At 40.0% G+C, this 22493-nt stretch overlaps 1 protein-coding gene across 6 annotated transcripts in view; it reads right to left on the reverse strand.

Annotated features, from left to right (window-relative positions):
- Large1 (LARGE xylosyl- and glucuronyltransferase 1) overlaps positions 1-22493 on the reverse strand; it is a 383834-nt gene that overhangs the window by 152523 nt on the left and 208818 nt on the right. For all 6 annotated transcript variants that reach the window (XR_007588866.1, XM_050123188.1, XM_050123191.1 and 3 more), the window contains 2 exons: positions 14428-14510; positions 546-669 (listed from right to left, as the gene is read on the reverse strand). Coding sequence is in view for 5 of the 6 variants with exons in the window: in XM_050123188.1 (XP_049979145.1) it covers positions 546-669; positions 14428-14510 (207 nt within the window). In the remaining variant the exon portion in view is untranslated. The remainder of the gene's footprint in view (positions 1-545; positions 670-14427; positions 14511-22493) is intronic.

Genomic DNA, 22493 nt, shown 5'->3' on the forward strand with positions numbered 1-22493 from the left:
ATTAGTTAAAAAGTTCCTAATGTAGTATTTTTTCAGGAATTCGTCTTGAGGCATCAGCATATATTCTTTCATCAGAAACTCCTACCCCAAAACTTAGGATTATAACCTTTCTGTCCCTAAAGAACCAGGCCACCATGGGCAGGTGGTTGATGTGTGTCTTGTGATTAGTCGGTAACAGTACATAGAGTTAAGGTAAGATCTGTCACTCTAAGGTCAATGTTCACCTCAGTGAACAACGAAATATTACCTACTATGGTACCACAGATCATGTTTAGATACAAATCGAGGTCAGTGAACTTCAGCTTCTATGGAGTTCCTTGGTATCTAGAATTGCCCAGACCAAAGTAGATAATCTGTTAGAAGGCCAGTTTTGCTAATACGTTGCTTAATGATAAATTTAGATAAAAACAGTTATAACCTGAACATGTCCTACTAGGAGGTGAGGTCCCTGTTCTTATTATAGTCAATTAATTATGCAAAACTGAGGTCCCCAGTTGCAGCAGATAAGAGAACTCTTTTACCTTCTCCCTTCTTCCTTTCCATACCTTGAGCTCATCAGCATTATAGAAGTCCACACGCACTGCAGGTACCATCCAGGTTTGGAAGAGCGTAGCCAGGATCTGCTCCGCAATAGAATCAGCAATGAGGTGGAAATGCAGAGGGTTCCGCCTGTGGAGTAAAAAGGAGAATTCCAAAAAAAGCATTAAGGGATTTGAATCTTGTTGCAAAATCACCCCTTTCCAAACTGATGGTGTGGAGCAATGTCACAAGCCACTTTGGAAATAAATCAGGCATGTAGCTCCATAGTGCTTTTTGATGAGGATTTTAGAGATGCAAGAGAGAGAGGACATCTCCCTCAACCTCTGCATTTCAGAGTGTAAACAACCAAGCACCACAGAAGGCAAGACCCAGTTCTCACATCTGTTATGAGGAAATCTGGATTCTAAGAATCTGAAGTAGGACATATTTAATAATTGCATCAATCATTGCATCTGCCAACTTGACATACCAGCATTAATGCAGAAATACAATGACAGAAGGCCATGTTGTAAACAGGTGTGGATGGCTGTCAACACACTTCCCCAGTCACTCAAAGACACAAGTATGACACAAAGGCAAAGATTCTGGGGGCTTCAGTGGCTTGAATACAAAATGTCCCCTATGTGCTTGAATACTTGGGCCCCAACTGGAGGCACTGTTGTGGGAGGTAATGGGACCTTTAGGGGGGTAGCGTTTTGCTGAAGTAAGTGACTAGGAGTAAATATGAGTTTTTATAACTAAGCTCACTTGTTGTTCATGTTTTGCTTACTGACTGCAGGGATGAACAGCTGGCTTTGTGCTCCTGCCTTCCCCTTCATGAAGAAAGGTATCCCCTAGGATGTTTTCGGCAACTTCAAGCCATAATAAACTATTCATTTCTTAGGCAGATGTTTGTTAGGGTATTTTCTTACAACAATGAGATGAGTAAAAAGTGCCAGAAACCGGTATGAGAAAAAGAGTATGCTTTTGAACATAATACAGAATAAATCCTTCCTTCCTTAAACTGATCTATCCCAAATCTTTTGTTGTAATATGAAAAGTAATCAATACAAGGAAAAGTGGAAATGAGTCCTAAATCTTCCTACAGCATTTCTTTCTTGAGTCTGATAAATGGTGAACCACCCTGTCTCCATCTTAGGCTTAAAAGCCATCCTATAATAAAAACAAAATAGGTTCATTCCTGTTTATAATTAAACCTCTATTTCTCAAGGACTGGGCTATGACCCATCAGCAACCTTAACTACAAATGGTTCTGTAAGCCTATTCCAGGAAACATCAACCATGCCTTTGTTTAAAAAAAAAATTACTAGACTATCTATGACTACCTTGCTATGACTTCTTATTGCTATTACTACCTTGTTATAACCACCTTGCAACTACATCATTGTTTCAGGATGTTGTTATAATTAACTTGTTATGATTATGTTCTGCTACTATAACCTGCCCTTTTTTGGGGGCGGGGGATCTTTCAAGACAGGGTTTCTCTGTTGCTTTGGAGCCTGTCCTGGAACTCACTCTGTAGACCTATTTGAGATTGGCCTAAAACTCACAGAAATCGGCCTGCCTCTGCCTCCTGAGTGTTGGAATTAAATGCGTGTACCACCACAGCCTAGCTAACCTAGCTTATTTTGCCTGTCAAGTCCCCCATTTAGAAACCTCCTACCCCTAAGCTATAAACCTATGTCTAACGCTTACCTCTTGAATCTCGTTTGTAGGAAGAGACAGCCTATGTATATAAATAAAAATGCTTGCTTTAATCAATCATTTGCTTTAATTAATTTGGCCATGATGACTTAGGTCAATGGTCTTTTCCTTGCATCTCTGGAATTAACAACAAATATCACTTACCCTCTCTAGCAACAGAGTCTCATCCATCTCATACAACCCATGACTTCAATACCTAGTCAATGATAGAACTTTAGAGGCCACTCCACATAGGGTTCCAAGTTGAATCTCAGGAGATAAATCTACTAGCTTTAAGTTATCGAGGTTCTGTAAAAACGAATGGTTTCATCTCAATTCAGCTTTAAAATCTGTAAAATGGGCTTGATCAATTATAGCTCTATGTATGTATATATGAACGTACATGTATGCATCTATCTATCTATCATCTATCTATTTATCAATCTACATGAACTGGTCTTAAGTAATAAGAAGCAAATAAAATAGAGATCAAAAGGACAAGGACTTGGCTGATGATGGCTGTTACTATTACACCCAACCTTCACTGACATCTCACGAATATTTTATTTCTTTCTTCATGACTATTGCTTCCTCCAACATATATTTCACTCTATAAATCCTGTTCTCTCTAAAACAATCCCATAATTCTCTGTCCACTGTGTGATATTTTAATATCTACCCTCCCACATTGAGCTAACAGGGATTTTTTTAATATTTATTTATTATGTATACAATATTCTGTCTGTATGTCTGCAGGCCTGAAGAGGACACCAGACCTCATTACAGATGGTTGTGAGCCACCATGTGGTTGCTGGGAATTGAACTCAGGACCTTTGGAAAAGCAGTCAATGCTCTTAACCACTGAGCCATCTCTCCAGCCCAACAGGGATTTTTTTATTTTTGTTTTTTATTACTTTATAAATAATACCAATCAAAATTACCACTTCCTCCCCTCCTCCCACTTCCCTCCTGCTCCCCTACACAGCCTTCCCTCTCCCCCTCCAGTCCTGAGAGAGAGCAAGATACCCTGCCCTGTGGGAAGTCCAAGGCTCTCCCAGTATATCCAGGATTAGGAAGGTATGCATTCAAATAGAACAGGATCCCAAAAAGCCAGGACATGCAGTAGAGACAAATCCCAGTGCCATTAATATTGGCTTCTTAGTCTGCCCCAATTGTCAGCCACATTCAGTGGGTTCAGTTTGATCCCATGCTTGTTCAATCCCAGTCTAGATGGAGTTGGTGAGCTCCCATTAGCTCAGGCACACTGTCTCGGTGGGTGGACCAAGCCTCGTGGTCCTGACTTCCTTCTACTCTTCAACTGGACCTTGGAAGTTCAGTCCAGTGCTTCTGATGTGGGTCTAGCTAACAGAGATTTTGAATATTTCACCTTGTCCTCCACTTCATTCTCATGTCTTTGAAGTCCTTCCTCCTCCTCTGGGTATTTTCTGTTCCATATCCACTTGTGACCCTCGCCTGTTCTTTCTATAAAATGAGCTCCAGAGTCATCTTCAGCCACCCTCCCCATAGCAGCCCTACCTCCTCTCATCATGCTCTACCCCAGGTCCCTCTGGAATAACGTGAGCTGTCTGTGGGAAGGTTCTTACGATTTCATAAGTAACTGACTTTATTTACTTTCACTGGCATAATGGGACTTGCAAGGTACATGGCCTACTGTAGTTCAAGAAATGCAGCATGCACTTCTGCAAGTTTGTGAGCCTGCTGGCACCTCGGAATCACTACCTTCTGACCTCTGCTCCAAAGTTAACTAATAATCATAAATATAGGAAACTCCCTATACCATACTGAATTAAGACTGGACTTTTAAATCTCCATTTTGTTAATAACCCCCAGAATTATCCATACTTTCCCTCTTACAGAAATAATTCCTTGTCTTGTTTAATGAAAAAATAAAGACCAAGATGATCCAAATTCCATCACAGTTTGACAGAGTTAACCGGAACTTCACTATGAGAAGCATGTTGAAGGAAAGAGAGGAGGGACTTCTTCAACACTAGGTTGTGTAATTACTTTATGAAACTAGAGTTGAATTGCTCTGTTTAGGCAGTTAAAGGGCAGGCACCATGGTGGATCATGTGCAAATCATACAACACATTCAAGCTTCCCCTGATTTATAAGAAATATTAAAAATACTTGAAACTTGTACTTAAGACAAGGAATTAAAATAATTTTAAATATGACAACTTAAAATAATTTGTTTTTTTCAAATATTTTAACACCCCCACCAAAAAACAAACAAACAACAACAACAAACAAAAAAGCACAATCTTTGCTTACACCAATGTCCAGTTTTATATTCTAGGAATTTCATAGCCTGGAACAGTGACCCTTTTCCCCTTGAAGCAATGACTCCTTTCCCCTTCCTCCTTCATTTTCTATGTAGCAATTCATTAAAATTGGACAGGTGAATAAGACTGTAAGGTACGATGCCAGGCAATGGGGAAAAAAAGAGTTAACACTTTAGTTAAAATAAATAGGAGGTATACTTCTTCTTGATGTTTTTGCTCTTTCGAGCACTCTCTGGATCAACAGTATAATATTTTGCCTTGTCCAGATACTTCAACTGGAGTGGTGTTCTCTTTCATTCTGACTCCAAATTTATTTCTTACACAAGAAAGAGTAGCTCTGCTTCTATGGACAGAATTTGCATAGGATATGTGAAATCCTTATGGACTCAGGCCTTCATGTGTTAGAAATGTCCAGCCTCAATAAAGACTACTTCAATCTTCATCTAGTTCCTACAGTACATCCATGGGACAAGGTAGGAAGAAGGTTTTGGTCTCCTACATCTCAGGATTTATTTCTTACTTTTCTTTAACAAGCCTTCATTTGTTCTGCTCAGCCTTGTCCTTGCTTCTTATATTTCATTGTTCTTCTTAGGCATGAGACAATAGACTCTAACAACATTGGCTTGAGGTAACTTTGCTGACCACTGACTAATCTTTCAGACATGTTAGCTCACCAGAGTAAACGCTCTAACAGTGAAGAAAGACTATGCTGTTCTTAAAAATGACACATCGCTAAAGCAGAGAGAGAGAGAGAGAAGCGGGTGGGGGGGGGGGGGGGGAGAGAGAGGGGGGGGGGGGGGGGGGGGGGGGGATGAACTCTACTTCACTGCATTACCTAACATGTAAGGGACAGCAGGATGGCTACCTGCAGATCCAGAGGAAGATTCTGTCAGGAGTTTAATGACTCTGGCACCTTCATCTCAGCACCCCAAAGAGAAGACCACATGTAATAATTGCTGAAGCCAAAAAAAGAAAGGAAAAGAAATAGAACTTTTATGGTTGGAAGAACATCAATAAAGTGAAAAATATTACTCAGAGTAGGAAAGAAATATCTGCAAGTGAGTAACTGATGAGGGATTTTTTAGGGTGATAAAGATCTTCTACAACTCCAAGAAAGAAAAAAAAAAGACAAGCCAATTAAAATCCTGAAAAGGTTCTAAATAGCTATTTCTCAAGACAGATTTACAAACTGTCAATAAGCATATGAAAAGACTCAATCTCATTAATCCTCAGGGATATGTAAAACCACAAGAAGACGGCTCTGCACACCCACTAATATGCTTAAAATAAAAACATAACAATAACTTGGCTGGGGAGGACTCTGAGCCAATAATCATTACTGATAGAATTGTCAACAGTTAGTTTATTTGGGGAAGGAGTTGGAAAATTTCCCAAAAATAGAAAATGAAATGAAAATTAGCACAGAAATACCATTTCTGAGGCACTCATCAATTTTCTCTACTAGTTACATACAAAAATGTATGTATGTATATATATCATATAAATGCACATGAAAATATAGTTGCCTTGCTCTAGAAAATAACTCTCCACTGATAAGCAAGCAAGCAACCCTAATTAAACTCAGTGGGTTGAAGGGGTAGGGGGAGATGATGAGTTTGGATTTTGTTTTTGCTGCTGTTATTTTTTGTTTTTAAGCAATGGAGCTTTTCCAATTCTTGTTGAGATGAATTCAGGGCGCTAGGTTAAAGAACAGACCCCACCCGTAGATGGAAGCATGCCCTTATCTCTTTCCTCAATATTTAATCCAGGTAAAGAAGTCTGGAACCTGGCAAGGGTAGCTGGCCCATGAGGGTGGGTTCACCTTAAGGTAATGCTATTTTCCTTCCCAGAATTCATGCCTCCACGTGCAGGCCCTAAGACTGGCCATAACGTTTAATTTGGCTGGGTCTATCTTCCTGTCTGAATCCTGATTTATTTTCTTTTTTTTTTTTTCCCTGTCATTTTCTTTCAGAGGCTGGCTAGCTAGTGCTGGTGCAAGGTGTGCTTTTAAACTCTCTAACTAATGTTTTGAACTTTCTTGTGCTTTTTCTAAAGCTCCACTACTGTCACCTGGATTCCTGAAGCCACAGGAATTACTTCCTAGCCAGTTTATCTTAACCAGCTTTCTACTTCAGGCAGCTGCAAGACTTACAGGTTATATGTCCTGGGGTTTTCCTTTAAACACTAATAAATTCAAGTTTCCACTTTAGTTCAGGGTTTGTCCTTGAGTTTCCATTTATTCTGTTCTTAAATACTCTTATAAATGAGATTAAGAACACCAAGACGTGTTGCAGAATATAGGCATACTGCTTGAAGATGTGTTGTAGTTAGGTAATAAAAAACTGAATGGCCCATAACTAGGCAAGAGAGATAGGTGGGACACGGGGCACAGAAAGAGGAGATAATTGAGGCATACATTAGTCATTGAGGCATGGAACAAGTCAGACACACAGAATGAGAGAGAGGTAAAAGCCACATGGTAGAATGTAGATTGATAAAAATATGGGTAAATTTAAGTAAAAAAAAAAAAGAGTCAGTAGGACAATCCTAACCCAATGGCCAAACTTTCACAACTAATAAGTCTCTGTGTTGTCATATATGAACTGGCAGCCCAAAAGAAAAATCTGACAGTGAAAAGAGGACTCCAATTTCCCATGTATCACATGATGGCTTTGCTGGGACTCCCTACGATTTCTAAGACACTTTTTTCCTGATGTTTTGCTTCTCTAATCAGTAGTGAAAATGACCTGATTCCTGCACCACTAGTACAGAGTAAAAGAGTCAGCCAAAGAAAACCTGAAACCAGAGCCAGTAAAAGAAACCTACCCTGGCCCTGAAACCAGAGCCAGTGAAAGAAACCCACCCTGACCGTGAAACCAGGGACAGTGAAAGAAACTCATCCTGGACCTGAATCCTGAGCCAGAAACACTTTGGCTCTGAAACCAGAACCAAAGGAACACACCCTGATCCTGAAACCAGTGCCAAACAAAAACTTTGGCCCTAGAACCAGAGTCAAAACTCCCCATGGCCAACTGAATACAAAACCAATCAACAGGAAAAGCAGGCACTCCTGAGCAGAAAACCAACCAATCCCTGAGCACCTAATCTAGCCAATCTGAGCTGGGTCAAGGTCAAGGGGATCAAAATCTGAACAATTCCCTCCCCGAAAATATCCCTGCAAAAACTGAGCCCCTAAGAAGATAAGCCACTCTGCCTGTTCAGATGGCAGCTGCCCTTCTCCACCCTGGCAGAGGCAGCTTCTCTCCTGGATTCCTCTTTCCCAAATACATCTCTTGAGAGAGTTTTGGGTGAAGATGTTCTTTCACTGGCACAGAGCAATATCTCCCTTATGGGAGCAGAACAGAAGAAGCAACTGATCCCTCTACTAGGAAACTCCCTTGGGAGAGAACAGAAGACAACTTTTCTCTGGAACCAGAGCAGATTGCTACATTTCTGCAGGGGTTTCCCCCTTAGCACAGAGCAAACTATAAATAAAATGAAAACAAGTCTATATCAAAAAGCTTATACACAATTACTTGTAGCAGAGACATTCCTACTAGCCAACAAGTAAATATCAACGTGGCTGTCAACTGATGATCACCTCAGAATAATATAATCATACAAAAGGACATTAGTGCACAAGAAAATAGAATGAAGTATTAGCACATGCGCTATATATATATGTAAAAGATCTGGTGCCCTCTTGAGGAAGAGACCTGGTCAGTCATTCTCATCAAATTAGACCATGAAACCCAATATGGACAAGTTCAACAGAACTGCCATATATGGGCTTCCCATGCATGCTTCAGCATTCCCAGGGCATAAATTTCTAAGTTTCATGTCACGGAAGAATCATGAAATCTCATTTGAAGGGAGAGAAGCCTTTGAAGAAAGACTAAATACTAAATGATGTACATGGCAATAAAATGTCCAGACTAGGAAAGTCTACGGACAGAGAGGAGACAAAGGAGTGGTGATTTGAGTGATTATATAGATACGGGGCATCTTTTTTCATCTTGTCAATGAAAAGGGCCTAATAGTCAAGGGTTGTGATAGTTGAATAATGATAAATTTATTGGGAATACTGAATGTTTCTCTTTCAATGTACAGTTACATTATAGGAATATTCTTATACAAACGGTTTGTTGTCTGTGAATAGAATGACAGTCTATTCTCTGAGTGTGTGAGTGGGTTAGCCTGCTTTGCTCTGCTGCTCTAGATCCTTCATTGCACTGGAAACCCTGGCCCGCATGGTACACAGATGACTAGGTGGGAGAGCCTGCGTATTTCCAGGCTGGGCTGGTTATGACACCCATGGTTAGTGAATATCTATAACTCAAGAATAACTAATAGCCGGGCGGTGGTGGCGCACGCCTTTAACCCCAGCACTCGGGAGGCAGAGGCAGGTGGATCTCTGCAAGCTCGAGGCCAGCCTGGTCTACAAGAGCTAGTTCCGGGACAGGCACTAAAGCAACAGAGAAACCCTGTCTCGAAAAACAAAACAAAACAAAAAAAAAAAAGAATAACTAATAAAGGGAATGTTTTTATCTTCTACACAGGTGGCTTCTGAGTCTCCTTTACCTTTGACTTTAATTCAGGAAGAATTGATTTAATGACAGAGTCTTGCAAATACCACAATCTACAAGAGACCGTAGATTCTGTTTTTTCTTTTGTGTAAAGGGAATGTAAGCATCATTTAGATAGATGTTAAGAACACATTTACAGCAAAGGAAAATTCACAAACTGAAGTTAATAAAAACTCATGAAGAATAACCAATATATAATGTAAGGCTCTTTAGTTTTATGATGGCATCATATCTAAGTTAAATGGTTTCTGTTTTTTTTTTATACCAATCACTATAAATATATTTTCAAAAGTACAGCCCATGGAAAAAGATCTCTTCCTTGATAGATGGTTTGGTCCATATCCTAATACCCAGTAGCCTCATGTGTGTGAGAATGAGTATTCCCATGTAGGCAAGGAAATGCACCTTTCTCCAGAAGATCCTTCAGACAACACTTTTACTGAGCAGCACTTCTGTTGCCTCAGTTTCCTAACTGTTCCCGTGTTCAAGGTTGGGGTATAATAAATACAGCATTGCAGAAATTAAAGATGAGTAATCCATTGCTTTCCCTCCTGCCTCACTTCCTTATCTTGCAAGGGAAGTGCCAAAAATCCCACAAGGCAATCCAAGGATTGTTTTCATTAAAAATACAAAATGCCCCTGGAGCAGAGATAATCTTTATTTATTAGGTTTACAACACACATCAACTTTAGGCAAAGAAAAGAGCCAGTGATGGCACTGGCAGTCCTTTGTGAATCGTCCTTTGTGAATACATAACTATTTCAGAGAATTTCAGAAGTAGGGATATGGGGTCAGAGCATTCTTTAATTGGAGGAGGCAAATTGGCTTCAATAATATGGGAAGATTCATAGATAGCTTAATAAAGCACTTTACTAGATAAAGGATAAAAGAACAACTCTCTAGAAAAAAATCAAAAGACCACATGGAATAGCAAAAACATCATGGATTCTAAATACTAGCAGAGCAAAGACTAGAACTGATGGACAAACATCTACTCAATGGTGACACTACTTAACCTCTTTAAGCTTGAGTTTCTCTAGAGAGTTACAGGGATGGTAAAGTCTACTGAGCAGGAACAGAATTCATATACAAGATATCACTTGAAGTTAACATCTGAGGAAAATAATTACTTCTCCTAGTTCCCCTACTGGCTTCTATATACTCAAAGGCATCATCTGTCCATACTGCCTTAAATTTTACTAGAAACATGGATGCCCATGCTTTTAAATTCTTTGTGTATGCAACGTTTGGCACCTCACAAGTACAAATCTTATGGCGAGAAAGATAACGATGACATTCCAACAATGATATCTACACCTCCAACAAAAATGATGATGAAAAGTAAAATAATGGTAATGATATTAAAAGCAGGAAACTCCTTGCTACTTGTGGTGGGCCAAAAGACTGACATTAAACTTGGCTCTGTCTATATCATGGACATGTGATCTTGAACAATGGCTTAACCATCCTGTTCCTCAGTTGTATTGTCTGTGAAAAGGGATTTGCAACAGTACCTTCCTTCAGCAGGCACAGAACTGGGCACATTAGTATCCTGATAACATTTAGAACAGAATTTGGTGTAGGGAGATAATGACACCAGTGTTTGTTGAACAGGTAAACAGCAGGGTATCTCTGTATGTTCTAAACAGGGCACTATGGTTGGGAAGGGGTTGTCATTATTTGTGAGCTGGTAGTCCAAAGAAAAGTCCAACTACATGGTTACAAAGATGGACATATATTTAGGAATATATATATGTATAAATGCACATATATATGCAAATACATATATAAACAATTTATTAAAAAAGAGGTCATCAATTTCAAAGAGAGCAAGAAGGAGTATATGGAAGGGATTATAGGGCGGAAAGGAAGATTATATTATAATCACAAAAATAAAAGAATAAAAGAACTTTAGGATATCCTTTTAAGACACAGACCCTTCATTAGTCATGTGGGATAAAGGTCCTTGGCAGATACTCTGAAATTTCTTTCTAGAAGGTTGGAGAATGCTCTTTGTCATACTGGTATGTAACTGTTCATGTCAGTCTCTTACTATCTTTTAAATTAGAGCATGTCCACTATACTGTCACCAAGCATATTATAGAAGTAAAATTGATTTGACATAACAAAGCAAGACTTAAATGAAAATCTTGTCTGGAAAATAAATCTAATTACTGTAATTAACAGTGACAACCAAAAGGAACATTCTATACCACTACTATTCTATTATTATTAACATTAGGAAGATAATTCAATTGTCAACATATTTTATAATCATCACTTAGTTAATCCCCATAACGTGGTTCATGGCAATAAAGCTATTTATAGCTGGAGAGTCTCAGCTTTAATATCCAAATCATGACCAGTAGCAAATCAAATCACAATTCTTCTTGTTTGTATCACTTCAACGTGAGGAAGGAACTCCAGGGGCCACCTGGCACAGAACAGCCAAGCACTCATTCCCATGTGCAGTCTTCGTCTTCATTACACACACGAATAACAAGATCTCTTCTTGGATATGCACAGCTCCATGGAAGGATGGTCAAAAACGATATGCCTTCCCAGCTGCCAATAAAACTGCTATTCTAAAATTAAACATCTTTGTGCTGCATAGATTGTTGAAGTAAAACTTTATTCGTGATAGAATTCTTACAGTTTCAACAACTACCAGTTTATGTGATGTGTAACTAAAACAACAGGAAGGAAACTTTTGCTGAAAAACAATACCACAAATTTGAAATTTTATCATGATTGAGGCATAGAAAAATAAATATCTTTAATCATATACACACTTGTTCCACAATGAACAGGCTTTTGGATTTCATCAGAGAGGGACATTCTATTGGACCACAGACAAGGAATAATGACATCATGGCTAAGAATCTCCCATCTGACTCATGATCAGTCCTCATAGTGCCTGACTGCATTCAGCAATGAGGGTATGGGGATCACAAATGTGAGAATCTGCACAGTGAATACAGTCATGTTCTTCAGACACTTGGCTTCACATGGGAAGACTCAGTCAATCTGCACCTGGCATTCCTATGATCTCTTATACTATACAACAGAAATCATAGCTTCAGAGTGTCAGGAGAGGCAGGAAGAGTTGCCACCCACTGTTGCTTACTGTTATATTTTGCTTTGTTACCACATTTTTTCCACCCTATCTTCGATGCTGGAAGGTAAGAAATGTGATCTTTTGTCAACAAGCCAGTTGATTCCAGCTATACAATGTTACCAGCACAAGAGACATGCCACAGAGTTCAGTAATGAATAAACATTAATACAGTAAAAATCAGCTTGGGAGTAACCTGATCTACAGCAAAAGTTAACAGACTAACAGTGGGTTAAAGTAATTTGCTGAAGGCCTCTGGGTGCAACAATGGCATGAATGTGAACTGAATGTAGATTTGTATCTTAGGTAAAAATATGTATCTTCAGATTTCTTATTAAAGGACTTTCCCAAAAGCACTTGCTAAACAAATGAACACTTACTAGTTAGTAGTTTTCTAAGTATCTGAGATAAATAGAAATAAGTCATGGTTTCTGTCTCCAAATGTCCTGTATTCTGCTACAGAAGGAATTATAGATAGATACATAGAGATTACCATAATAAGTATGATAAAAATGTAGGCAGGGTACTGTGGGTTATAAACTAGGCGATTAAACACCAGTGAGAGTTGCAAGGAGGCATTCTGTTACAGTTAGTGCCTGTGTGAAATCTTATAAGGTAAGACGACAACTGATGGCTTGGAATTCGGGAAGGAATGGGCTGACAGGACATATGACAGAGAAAGTAGGGAGCTAAAACCAGGCCAGAGTGGCAAAGCATGATAGGACCACAGACACAATCAAGAAAACACTATGAAGAATGTATTGGTGCCTGACTGACCGACTATTGGGATAATAAAGTTCTAGCCTCTTAAAAACATTGAATGTCATGAATAGATCCAGCAAGATCAGACATTCCTTTCTGAAACACCATTCTTGAGTAAGAGAGGATGGATATAAAGAACAGAAAGCTGGGAACCAGGAATGGTATATGCAGATTAACAACTACTGGGCCAGAGCTTAATGGAGATCAGAGACACAACCTGACATATCTCCAAGAGGGAGCACTGCATGGTACCACAGACAGAAGGAAAGGTTGGGAAACTGAGGTAGAAGGTGGGAGAAAAGATAAATCCACATTCTTGCAGTGTTGGCAGACCTAGGTGGTGAATTTGAGTGGCTATGCTGTGTTCTCTACTCAGGTGAACTGAGAATTATTCTTAACAGGTTCCTTCTACAGAGAATGTGCGGGAGCCTGACTCAATCTTCTCCTAGGTATCTGTCTATATTACAGGTTGTAACTACAGATGAACTTAATCCACATCCTTGATGAGAAGTCAGAACAGGGCATTGCCTGGAACTGCAGACTCAGTTCTAGAGGTGACCTCAAGTATTTCCAGGTAATAAACCTGAATATCAAAGGGAAGGAAGAAAGGTCCATAAAAAAGCAGAAGCATAGAGAAAAGATGACACCTCGGAGGTATCTCTACTTCCAAGTGGAAAAAAATCAAACTTCTAACTTGTCTAATGGAGATCCAAAAGGTCTACCAGATATTACCTTTAGCTTAACATAAAGAAGGATTTCTGACAGCCAGAAGTACTCAGAAAAATGGGCAAGTCAATCTTGCGTATTATTTTATAATAACCAAGTACCACAGCAAATTAAAACAACTGAGTAGCTGGAAACAGAAACTCATTTTGCCACAGTTCTAGGAGATGGAAGGCTGAAGCCTGTGAAATCAAGTTCCTTGCCTAGGTACTTTCACAGTCTTTCTTCTGAATGTGTCTGTACTAATCTTATATTTTGAACACTAGTCATATTCGATTAGGGTCCAGCATAGTGTGCCTACTTTAATTTAATCCCATCTTTTAAAAAAATTATCTACAAACAGTCTTATTTCAAAGTACTAAGGGTTAAAACTTTAATATGAATTTTAGATGGGATGTGGTGCAGATCACAACATAATCCGCCAACAGGAATATAGAAAAAGAACTGTGGGGTAGCAGAAACTGAAGCATCTAAGCTGGGATGTCCTTGGAGGCTCCCATAGTTCTGAATCTAGGCATGGCTGGGCAACACTAAATGCCTGCTATTAAGCATTCTTAATGCAACATCCTTCCTCATATTTTGGAGAAAAAATACATTTTCACGTCAATCTAAATGGGTCAAAAGCACACTCTTCTATAACATTCTCCAAAGCATCATGCAGGTGGTCAGGGATACAGAAATCCACAGGAGTACAAGCAAAGACTATTCTTACCTGTGAAAGAGAACCGACTTGACCAGGGTGACAACATCCCTGCTAGCGTTGTATCCTGCACAGACAATAGCCACATGGATAGTCTGAAAGAAAAGGAAAAGAGAAGATGAACTATCATTGAGATAGAAGCAGGCCTTCCTGCCTTGTAGGACCACAGGAGAGAAAAATCGTCCTAATTTCTTTTGGGGATCGATCATAGGAAACAAAGGGCACCGCAAGCAGTCATGGAGAATAACTTGAGACAGTTTTATTAAAGTCCTTTTAATCGGTTTATGAGCTATCATCATTGGGAGGACACCAAGACTCTTCAACTACATTTTAGAGATGGCTGCAATAGTTATTGGCTCAAATGGGTGATTCCCTAACCCTCAAGCTGGGAGATAATGGCCATGGGCAAAAGAGAAGAAATGTGCTCTGGTGGACCAACATTCAGAGCTTTCAAACTGAGAAGTTATGGTTCAGAGTGCAAACTTACAAAATACATTTATAACTCTTAATATTTTCACCACTGTTCAAAAGTTCAGAGCGAAGCTTCTTTTGAGAAGCAGCCAATTCATAACTGTATTTATGAAATCAGAAAATGAACCAGACATTTCTAATATAAAATGGTACAATAAATACTCTCATTTGAAAATGGAGTAATGAAAGAAAACAAAGGACAAACTAGACAACAGCAAAAATGAAACCAAGCAGGGCAAACAACAAAGGCTGAAGTTACTTGTCCAGCAACTATGACTCATGATGACATTACTTAGGTACAACATGTTCAGGAGGACACATCCTTCCAGTAGAATTCCTTGTGGCAACTGTAGTTTCCCCTTTAAACTACTTCTATTTTATATCTGCAGTTTTTCTTGGGGGTATATCTCTGGTTGGTAGCATTGCTAGGGTCTGTGCAGCAAAATAGTTTGAACTTCACAGATTCATACCCATTCCTATTGGGCAGACCACATAAAAATCTAACTCAGCAACACATTACCTCAAATAAGTGGTCTGTAGAGCGTTTATTCAAGTCCTTATGACTCATTCTTGAATTTTGCAGGTACTATGGTGTTCTGTAATTGAATTACAAGTGACAGAAATATCTCTTCATACTCTTAAAGTTGCCAGTCAGGCTGGCACATTTAGGTTGGCTCTTCCCTACGGTTTATAAGTTTTGTTTTGTTTTCTAAATTAATTTTAAATGGGGATGGATATGAGGAGAGAGGAGGGGAAGAGAGAAAAGAAGAAACAGGAAGATGAAGCTGAGCACTTGAGTATTCCCTGCTAGCTAGAACCCTGCTTTTGGATGATTCCCATGTATCCACCTTGTCATTAACTTTCTTTTGATACACTGTACTGTACAAACATTGTCTTCTATTTCTGGCACATTTTAACCAAGACTGGGAATAAATTCTCTAGTTTAGGATGAATTTATTAAAATGTTATGATCTGTCAAAGAATGCACAGTCCCTGCAGTAAAGACTGCAGGAGCTCAATATAACCAGTCACAATTTATCTAAATTCAAGAGCACAGAGCAATGTATTAATACATGTATTATAGTTCCTTGACCCTGTGTATATTCATAATGCCCAGAATAGCAAGTGAAGGAAATGGTGCTGCCAACAGTGGGCAGGCCTCCTTACACCAACCACAACATTCAATACAATCCCTCACAGATGTACATAGAGACTTTTCTCAGGTGATTTCAGAATGTGTGAAATTAAAAATTAAAACCAACCATAACAATGGGTCTTCTGACTGCCCAAGCAGTCACAACTCCTAACTTCCCACTCTCTTTGGAAGCCTCTTCTAGATGTCCCTCTTCTATGCTGATCACACCACTAGATGCTTTGTGCAATGACTTCTGGCTAACAGGAATTCTTCACCACATTTAGTATACCATGGGAACCACATGACATCAGACAGAAACCATAAATTGTTCATCAACCTCCATCTACCCCCATAACCTCTCTGATCCCAATTACTTTCACTTACTCTGACCACTTCCATCACCCCAATCCTCAGAGGACTTCACTTCATCAGAACATCACTATGTTATGTGGTTGCCATAGCTACAGGATTCTTTTTTTAAACTTTTTTATTTACTCTTTGTGTCTTTCACATCAATCATCTAGATCCCATTCATTTCCCCATCCCCTTATACCCACCCTCTGCCCCTGCCACCTCCCCATCAAAATAAAATTAAAGAGGAAAAAGAAAACAAAACAAAATCTTTTCATAGAAGCTGTAGTGTGACACAGTGAGTCTGGCGGTAAACCTTTTTACTCATATTATCTTGTTCATTGTAAAGAGTCACTGTGAAGAACCAAGAAGAGCCAGAAAAATCTAGGTTAGCTGGTTTAGTGACTGTTCCAGGAACTAGCTGACCATAAAGTTAGATTATAATCTTGAGAATAATATTGAGAAACGGGGAGTTACCCCCTTGTGATTATCACTAGTATTTTTGGAATTTTCCAATGATGCCCTCCCTACTCCCTTTGGGTTATGGTTTCTTCTCTTAAATACTCCTTCTCCCAGCTACTCGGGGTCGAACTCCTCTACCCCTAAGTGGGATATGAGTCTCGGTCCCAGCACGCTGGTTCCTGTCAATAAACCTTGTGTAATCACAAGCAGCAAGGATGGTCTCTCATGAGTTCTTGGGGGGGGGGGGGACGTGTTATCCTGAGACTTGAGTGAGAGTCTCCCCACTCCGGGGGTCTTTCAATTGGTCTGGCTCAAGGCCTTTGGTTTCTGCTATGCTGTGGATGCTGGGAACTCACTGGGACTCTTCTTGGATATCATGTTATGGCCCTGTGTCATAAAGATCCTGCATCTTCAAGCCTGCAGGACCAGCCCCTTTCACATGCTCCACCAGATCAGATGGTGTGGATGTTGGGGTGGGTCAACTCATAATCCCGGTTCTAGGCCTGGGTAGTTGCAGGGTTGGTTAATCCACCATCTCACCCTTGTTTTCATTAACAGGGTGAGGTCTCCCACATTGCCCCAATTAGTTCACCACTTGCAGCATGAGCAAGTGGCGGGGTTAATCCTCCTGCTTTCATGCACCATCAGGGTCCACTCTACAGTATTGCCCGGATAAGGTGCAGGGCCTGCTCTCCTGAGTGCTTCAGCAGATGAGGGGCAGGGGCAGCTTTCCAGGTCTTATGAACTCAGGACCAGCTCTCCTACTCACCTCAGCTGTGAGGGGGAGAGGGGGAGGGCATATCTCTCCCGCCCAGGCCACCATGAAGGGGGAAGCCAGATCTCTTATGCTCACATTCTGAGGGTGGCACACCTGCAGCCTCCATCAACATGGTCAGCTCCACTAATTTGCCCAGATGAGGTACAGGGCCTTCTTTCCTGAATGTTGCAGCTGATAAAAGGGAGGGTCAATTCCTTAGCCAGCTAGAAGCAACAGAGTCAGAGGGGGAAATCTATAGGATTCTGAGAGCCACTATAGCAGATTCCTCTACTATGGATGTCCTACTTTCCAAACACCTCTGATTGTATTCCCTTAATGTTTAACTGTCCCCCTATTTGACTCTTCTCTTTGTCTTGCATTCTTTCATGGACAATGAAAAGTGGCTGTCTTAGCCACAAACTTTGACAAACATCATAAGTTGATATCTTATAACCAAAAGTTGTAAAATTTAAGATGTATTGTGATGTTAGGCCTGACCTCAAGGTTGTAAAAGCTCTTTGAATCTGGCGTTGATTTTACTATAAAAAGAGGCCCAAAACCAGCACCTACTGACACAGCTACAGTTCCGTCTCTGGCTGTAGTCACAGCTATTGCTGTGCCCATGGAGATTGTTTTTTTTTCTTTCTTTTTTTTTTCTAGAATAAAGTTTATTTCTGGTTTAATAGACTTGGTGGACTGTCCCTTCACCGTTTGTACGACCTTCCAGGACCCAACAAAAGTAAGCAGAAGGGTGGAAGGTTGAGAGTTATGGGCCCACTCTGTTTCCTGGATGTCTATAAAGTGTGGGGAATTGCCTCATATTCCCAGTAGCCCAGTTATGAGCCTTTCTCACAAATATGTGTCCCCTAACATGATGGACTATATCCTCAAGAGACCTGAAATAAAATAAAGCTTTCATCTTTCAAATGGCTTTTGTAGAAGTAACTAATATATAAGTTAGCATTTAAATTGTGGAAAAGAGCTTCTAAAAATATATACAGTGTGCCTTAGCAATAGCTCTTAATGAATTAAAATATAGTCTCTGATGCCCAGGATCTTCAGGCATTCTGTAAGAAGGTCATGCTCTCTACATGGAGCACTTAACCCAATTCCAAGATTCAAGAGATATAAAATGTAATTATTTGGGATAGGAATGTTACTGATATCCTGTAGGTAGAGCTAGAAATGCAGACAAACATTGCAAAGTACACACACAGACACACAGACACAGACACAGACACACACACAAATCTTTACCCTGCCTATGAATTATGGATTATTCTTACTCCAGTGTAAACCATACTTTTGTTAAGGGCTAGGAAACAGCTCAGTGGTTAAAGCACTTGCTAGGCATTAGAAAGATCTCAGAACCTTTGTGAATTTCCAGCAGGGGAAGCCATTTCCTGGAATACTAGCCCTTGGGCAGTGGAGCCATGGAATACCCCCAAGCAAGCTACTAGATAGCTAGTTTAGCTGAATCCTCAAGCTCTGGGTTCAGTGAAAGACCCTGCAACAGTTAATGAGAGAGAATCCAGAAGACAGCTGACACCATTTTCTGTCTTTATATACATTCATTCACGCACATTGTTAAGAACAGCTGACTCCATTTTTCTTTTTAGTTTTACAATGTTAGACTTTGAGCATTTCCTGAGCTAAATGTCATTTTTTGATTGGTTTTCCCTCAATAATCTTGTGAATTATACACTGTAACTTGTTTCTGTTTTTCTATAAGTTGACTGACCATAAAATATATAAAATGTTTGCGGTATATTAATTTTCTCACCATAACCTCATAACATGTACCTGTCCCACAGTCACAAAAATAACTGGTTGGAAGATTCATCCCAGCCCCCTGGCATCCATATATACAGAGTCTGGAATGTTTGGTGGCAAAGTTCCAAGCCCCCTCCCCTGGAAGTTGCTGCAGTCAAGAATCCACCTCCAAGAAAGCCTGGCAAACAGGGAACCCTACCCAGTGAGGGTCAAGATCACGCACATCGCACATAGGCTATTTAAACTCTCCCCTCAAGAGAATGAACACATAGTTTCTCTGCTCTGCCTTTTCCCTCTCCATGTTTTCTGGAGGGCCACCCAGGTGCTCTGGCAACATTAAAGCTGGCCTTTTTCTAATTTGTTTTGATTTGGTCTGATTGGCAGAGAGTTTGTCAGGCCGGAAAAAACAATAACTGCAAAATTCCACCTTCAATCACTTGCTTGATTGCTTTAAGGTTCCTTTACTTGGTTGATTTCTGTTGCATTCTACTAGAAGAGACTGAAAATATGGCCTAGTCATACACAAATTTTTCGATGCAAATCTGTTTTAGCTCCTAGTTTTTGGCAGCACAACATGTGTACAAGCATATACACCACACACACACACACACACACACACACACGCGCGCACAGATACGTCAACTTAACACAAGCTGGAATCCTTGGAAGAGGGAACCTCAATTAAGAAAATGTTCCCATCAGATTCATCTGCAAGCAAACCTTGAGTCGTTTTTCCTGATTAATGATTGATGTCAGTGTGGTGCTATCCCTAGGCCTGTGGTCTTAGTATAATAATAAAACAAATTGGGTTAGTAAGCCAGTAAGCACAACTCCTCCACAGCATCTTCTTTTCTGCCTCCAGGTTCCCTGCCCTGCTTGGGTTCCAACCCTGGCTGCTTCCCTGATGGACTCTGATGTAAAACTGAAGGATAAAATAAACCCTTTCCTCCCCAGATTGATTTCAGTCATGGTGTTTTATCAAAGCAACAGAAAGTCACAAAGACACACACACACACACACACACACAGAGAGAGAGAGAGAGAGAGAGAGAGAGAGAGAGAGAGAGAGAGATTTTCATTAAAAAAGAAAGAAAAGACACTTCTGCTAGAAAATTTCATCTAGAAGAACGGTATGTGAGTGTGTGTGTGTGTGTGTGTGTGTGTGTGTGTGTGTGTGTAGGAATTGGGGTGGGGTGGAAGTAGATGTGTTTAGGTCCTTCCACATCTTTCAGCTACCCCGGGTCAGTAATTTATGCATTTCTTAATTTCTGCACCTGTAAAAGGAAAGCATCATCACTTACCTCTTTGTAATATTTTGCCCGAAAAGATTCAGAATGAAAGATGCCAGGGTATACGTGATAGCCACCATTTTACTTATGAAAAAAAAAAAAAAAACTTGCATGTGGGGACATGTATCCCAGAAGGGGAAGAGGAGGCAGAAAACACTAGAACTGGGCTCTTGTGAATCTCAAATATTTGAACATGTGGTTTTGAAATAACAATCTTTGTCTTGCCTTCAAGGTTCAGAGACTTTTCTAAATGGACCCATTAAATATAAGCAAGGCACACACAGTATCAAATATTTTGCATAATTTTCCAATCTCTTCAGTTTTAGCCAATAACCTCCTACTATGAATAAATTTATCATCTGGAGCCAGAGCAGCAGGGAGCAGCTACCTAAGGAGAAAATCAGCATAATAATATATGCTCTTGGAAGGGTTCTGCAGGCTCTACATTTTTTAGCCTTAGAAAGAACAAAAAGCTCAGGGGCTGCTGTAGCATAGAGAGAGGAGGGGACAGGAACCAGGATTACTAACATCATAACTCGGTTTTCATGGTGCGAACAGTTTTGTAAGTTTCTCAATATGGTGGATTAAACACCCTCTCAATGACTAAGAGAAACCAATGTCAAAGGCTGGGACAGAACATCAGGTTCTGTGGCACAGGTCCTCACCCTAAACCTGTGTTTGTGTGGTTACTGGTGTTTTAAGACTTTTTTTGTCACTAAGTCTGGCAGGAGGGTAGGATGGTGTTCCTCTTTGCCCCTCTGCACTCATTGACTACCCAGCCTCAACTTGTTCTGTGCACTTAAGACCTGACCTTCCTAGAGCAAATGAACCAGGTTTCTTTGCCTTCCATTTCTGGTTAAGTGTGCAAAATAAGAAGCGCCAATAGGATCTCAGAACCAGTATCCCTGCTTTGGCTCAGGGTGTGATTGCTTCCTTCATGTGCTGGTACTGCAGCACCCATTCGATGGGCCTGTAACCTCCTCTGCACAGTTTCCCTAATTCTATCTTCTGCTTTGGTTCTCCTTAAGCTCTTGCCACTCTTTAGTATACATTGTAGTATACCTGTCAACACCTAACCTCACAGGGACCCTTGGAGACTAAGAAGTATGGCATACTTTTCGGTCCATATAAGTATTTGCTGACCTTCAAAGGGAGAACACTAAAGGAAAAAAGTCAAGAATATTCATATCATTTATAAGCATTAGGATGGTACTTTCTATGGGATGAAGAGATGGTGAAGATCTTTTCCTATTCTATGGGTTGACCTACTGACAGTGAGTATCCGTTGCTTTATAGAAACTTTCCAGTTTCATCAGGTCCCCCCCATTTATTGTTGATCTTGATGTCTGCCCTATCCAACATTACCTCCTGTTCTATGTGTGTTCAAGGATATTCCCCACCTTCTCTTCTATCAAGTTCAGTGTCTCTGGATTTATATTGAAGTCTATGAACCACTTGGACTTGAGTTTTGTGCAAGGTGATAGATTAATATCTATTTGCATTATTCTACATGTCAACAGCCCATTATACCACCACCATTTGTTAATGATTCTTTCTTTTTTCCATTGTCTAATTTTGACTTCTTTGTTGAAAATCAGGTGTCCATAGGTGTGTGTATTTAAGTCTGGATCTTTCATTCCATTTCATTAATCTACCTATTAGAAAAGCAAATGAATCAAAACTACCTCTCAGGAGCAAATCAAAATACTGGAAAGTAATGGTCAGAATATTAAAGAGATAAATCAGTTATACTACTTTGTGTTCCAAACAGTGATGTTGTGCCTTCAGAAATGATTTCCAAATAGTTCCTCATTTCTTGCAATCACCTGGACATATATATA

This window comes from Alexandromys fortis, unplaced genomic scaffold, assembly GCF_014885135.2.
Source record: "Alexandromys fortis isolate MF-2015 unplaced genomic scaffold, M_Fortis_MF-2015_v1.1 scaffold_185, whole genome shotgun sequence".
NCBI classification, from domain to species: Eukaryota; Metazoa; Chordata; class Mammalia; order Rodentia; family Cricetidae; genus Alexandromys; species Alexandromys fortis.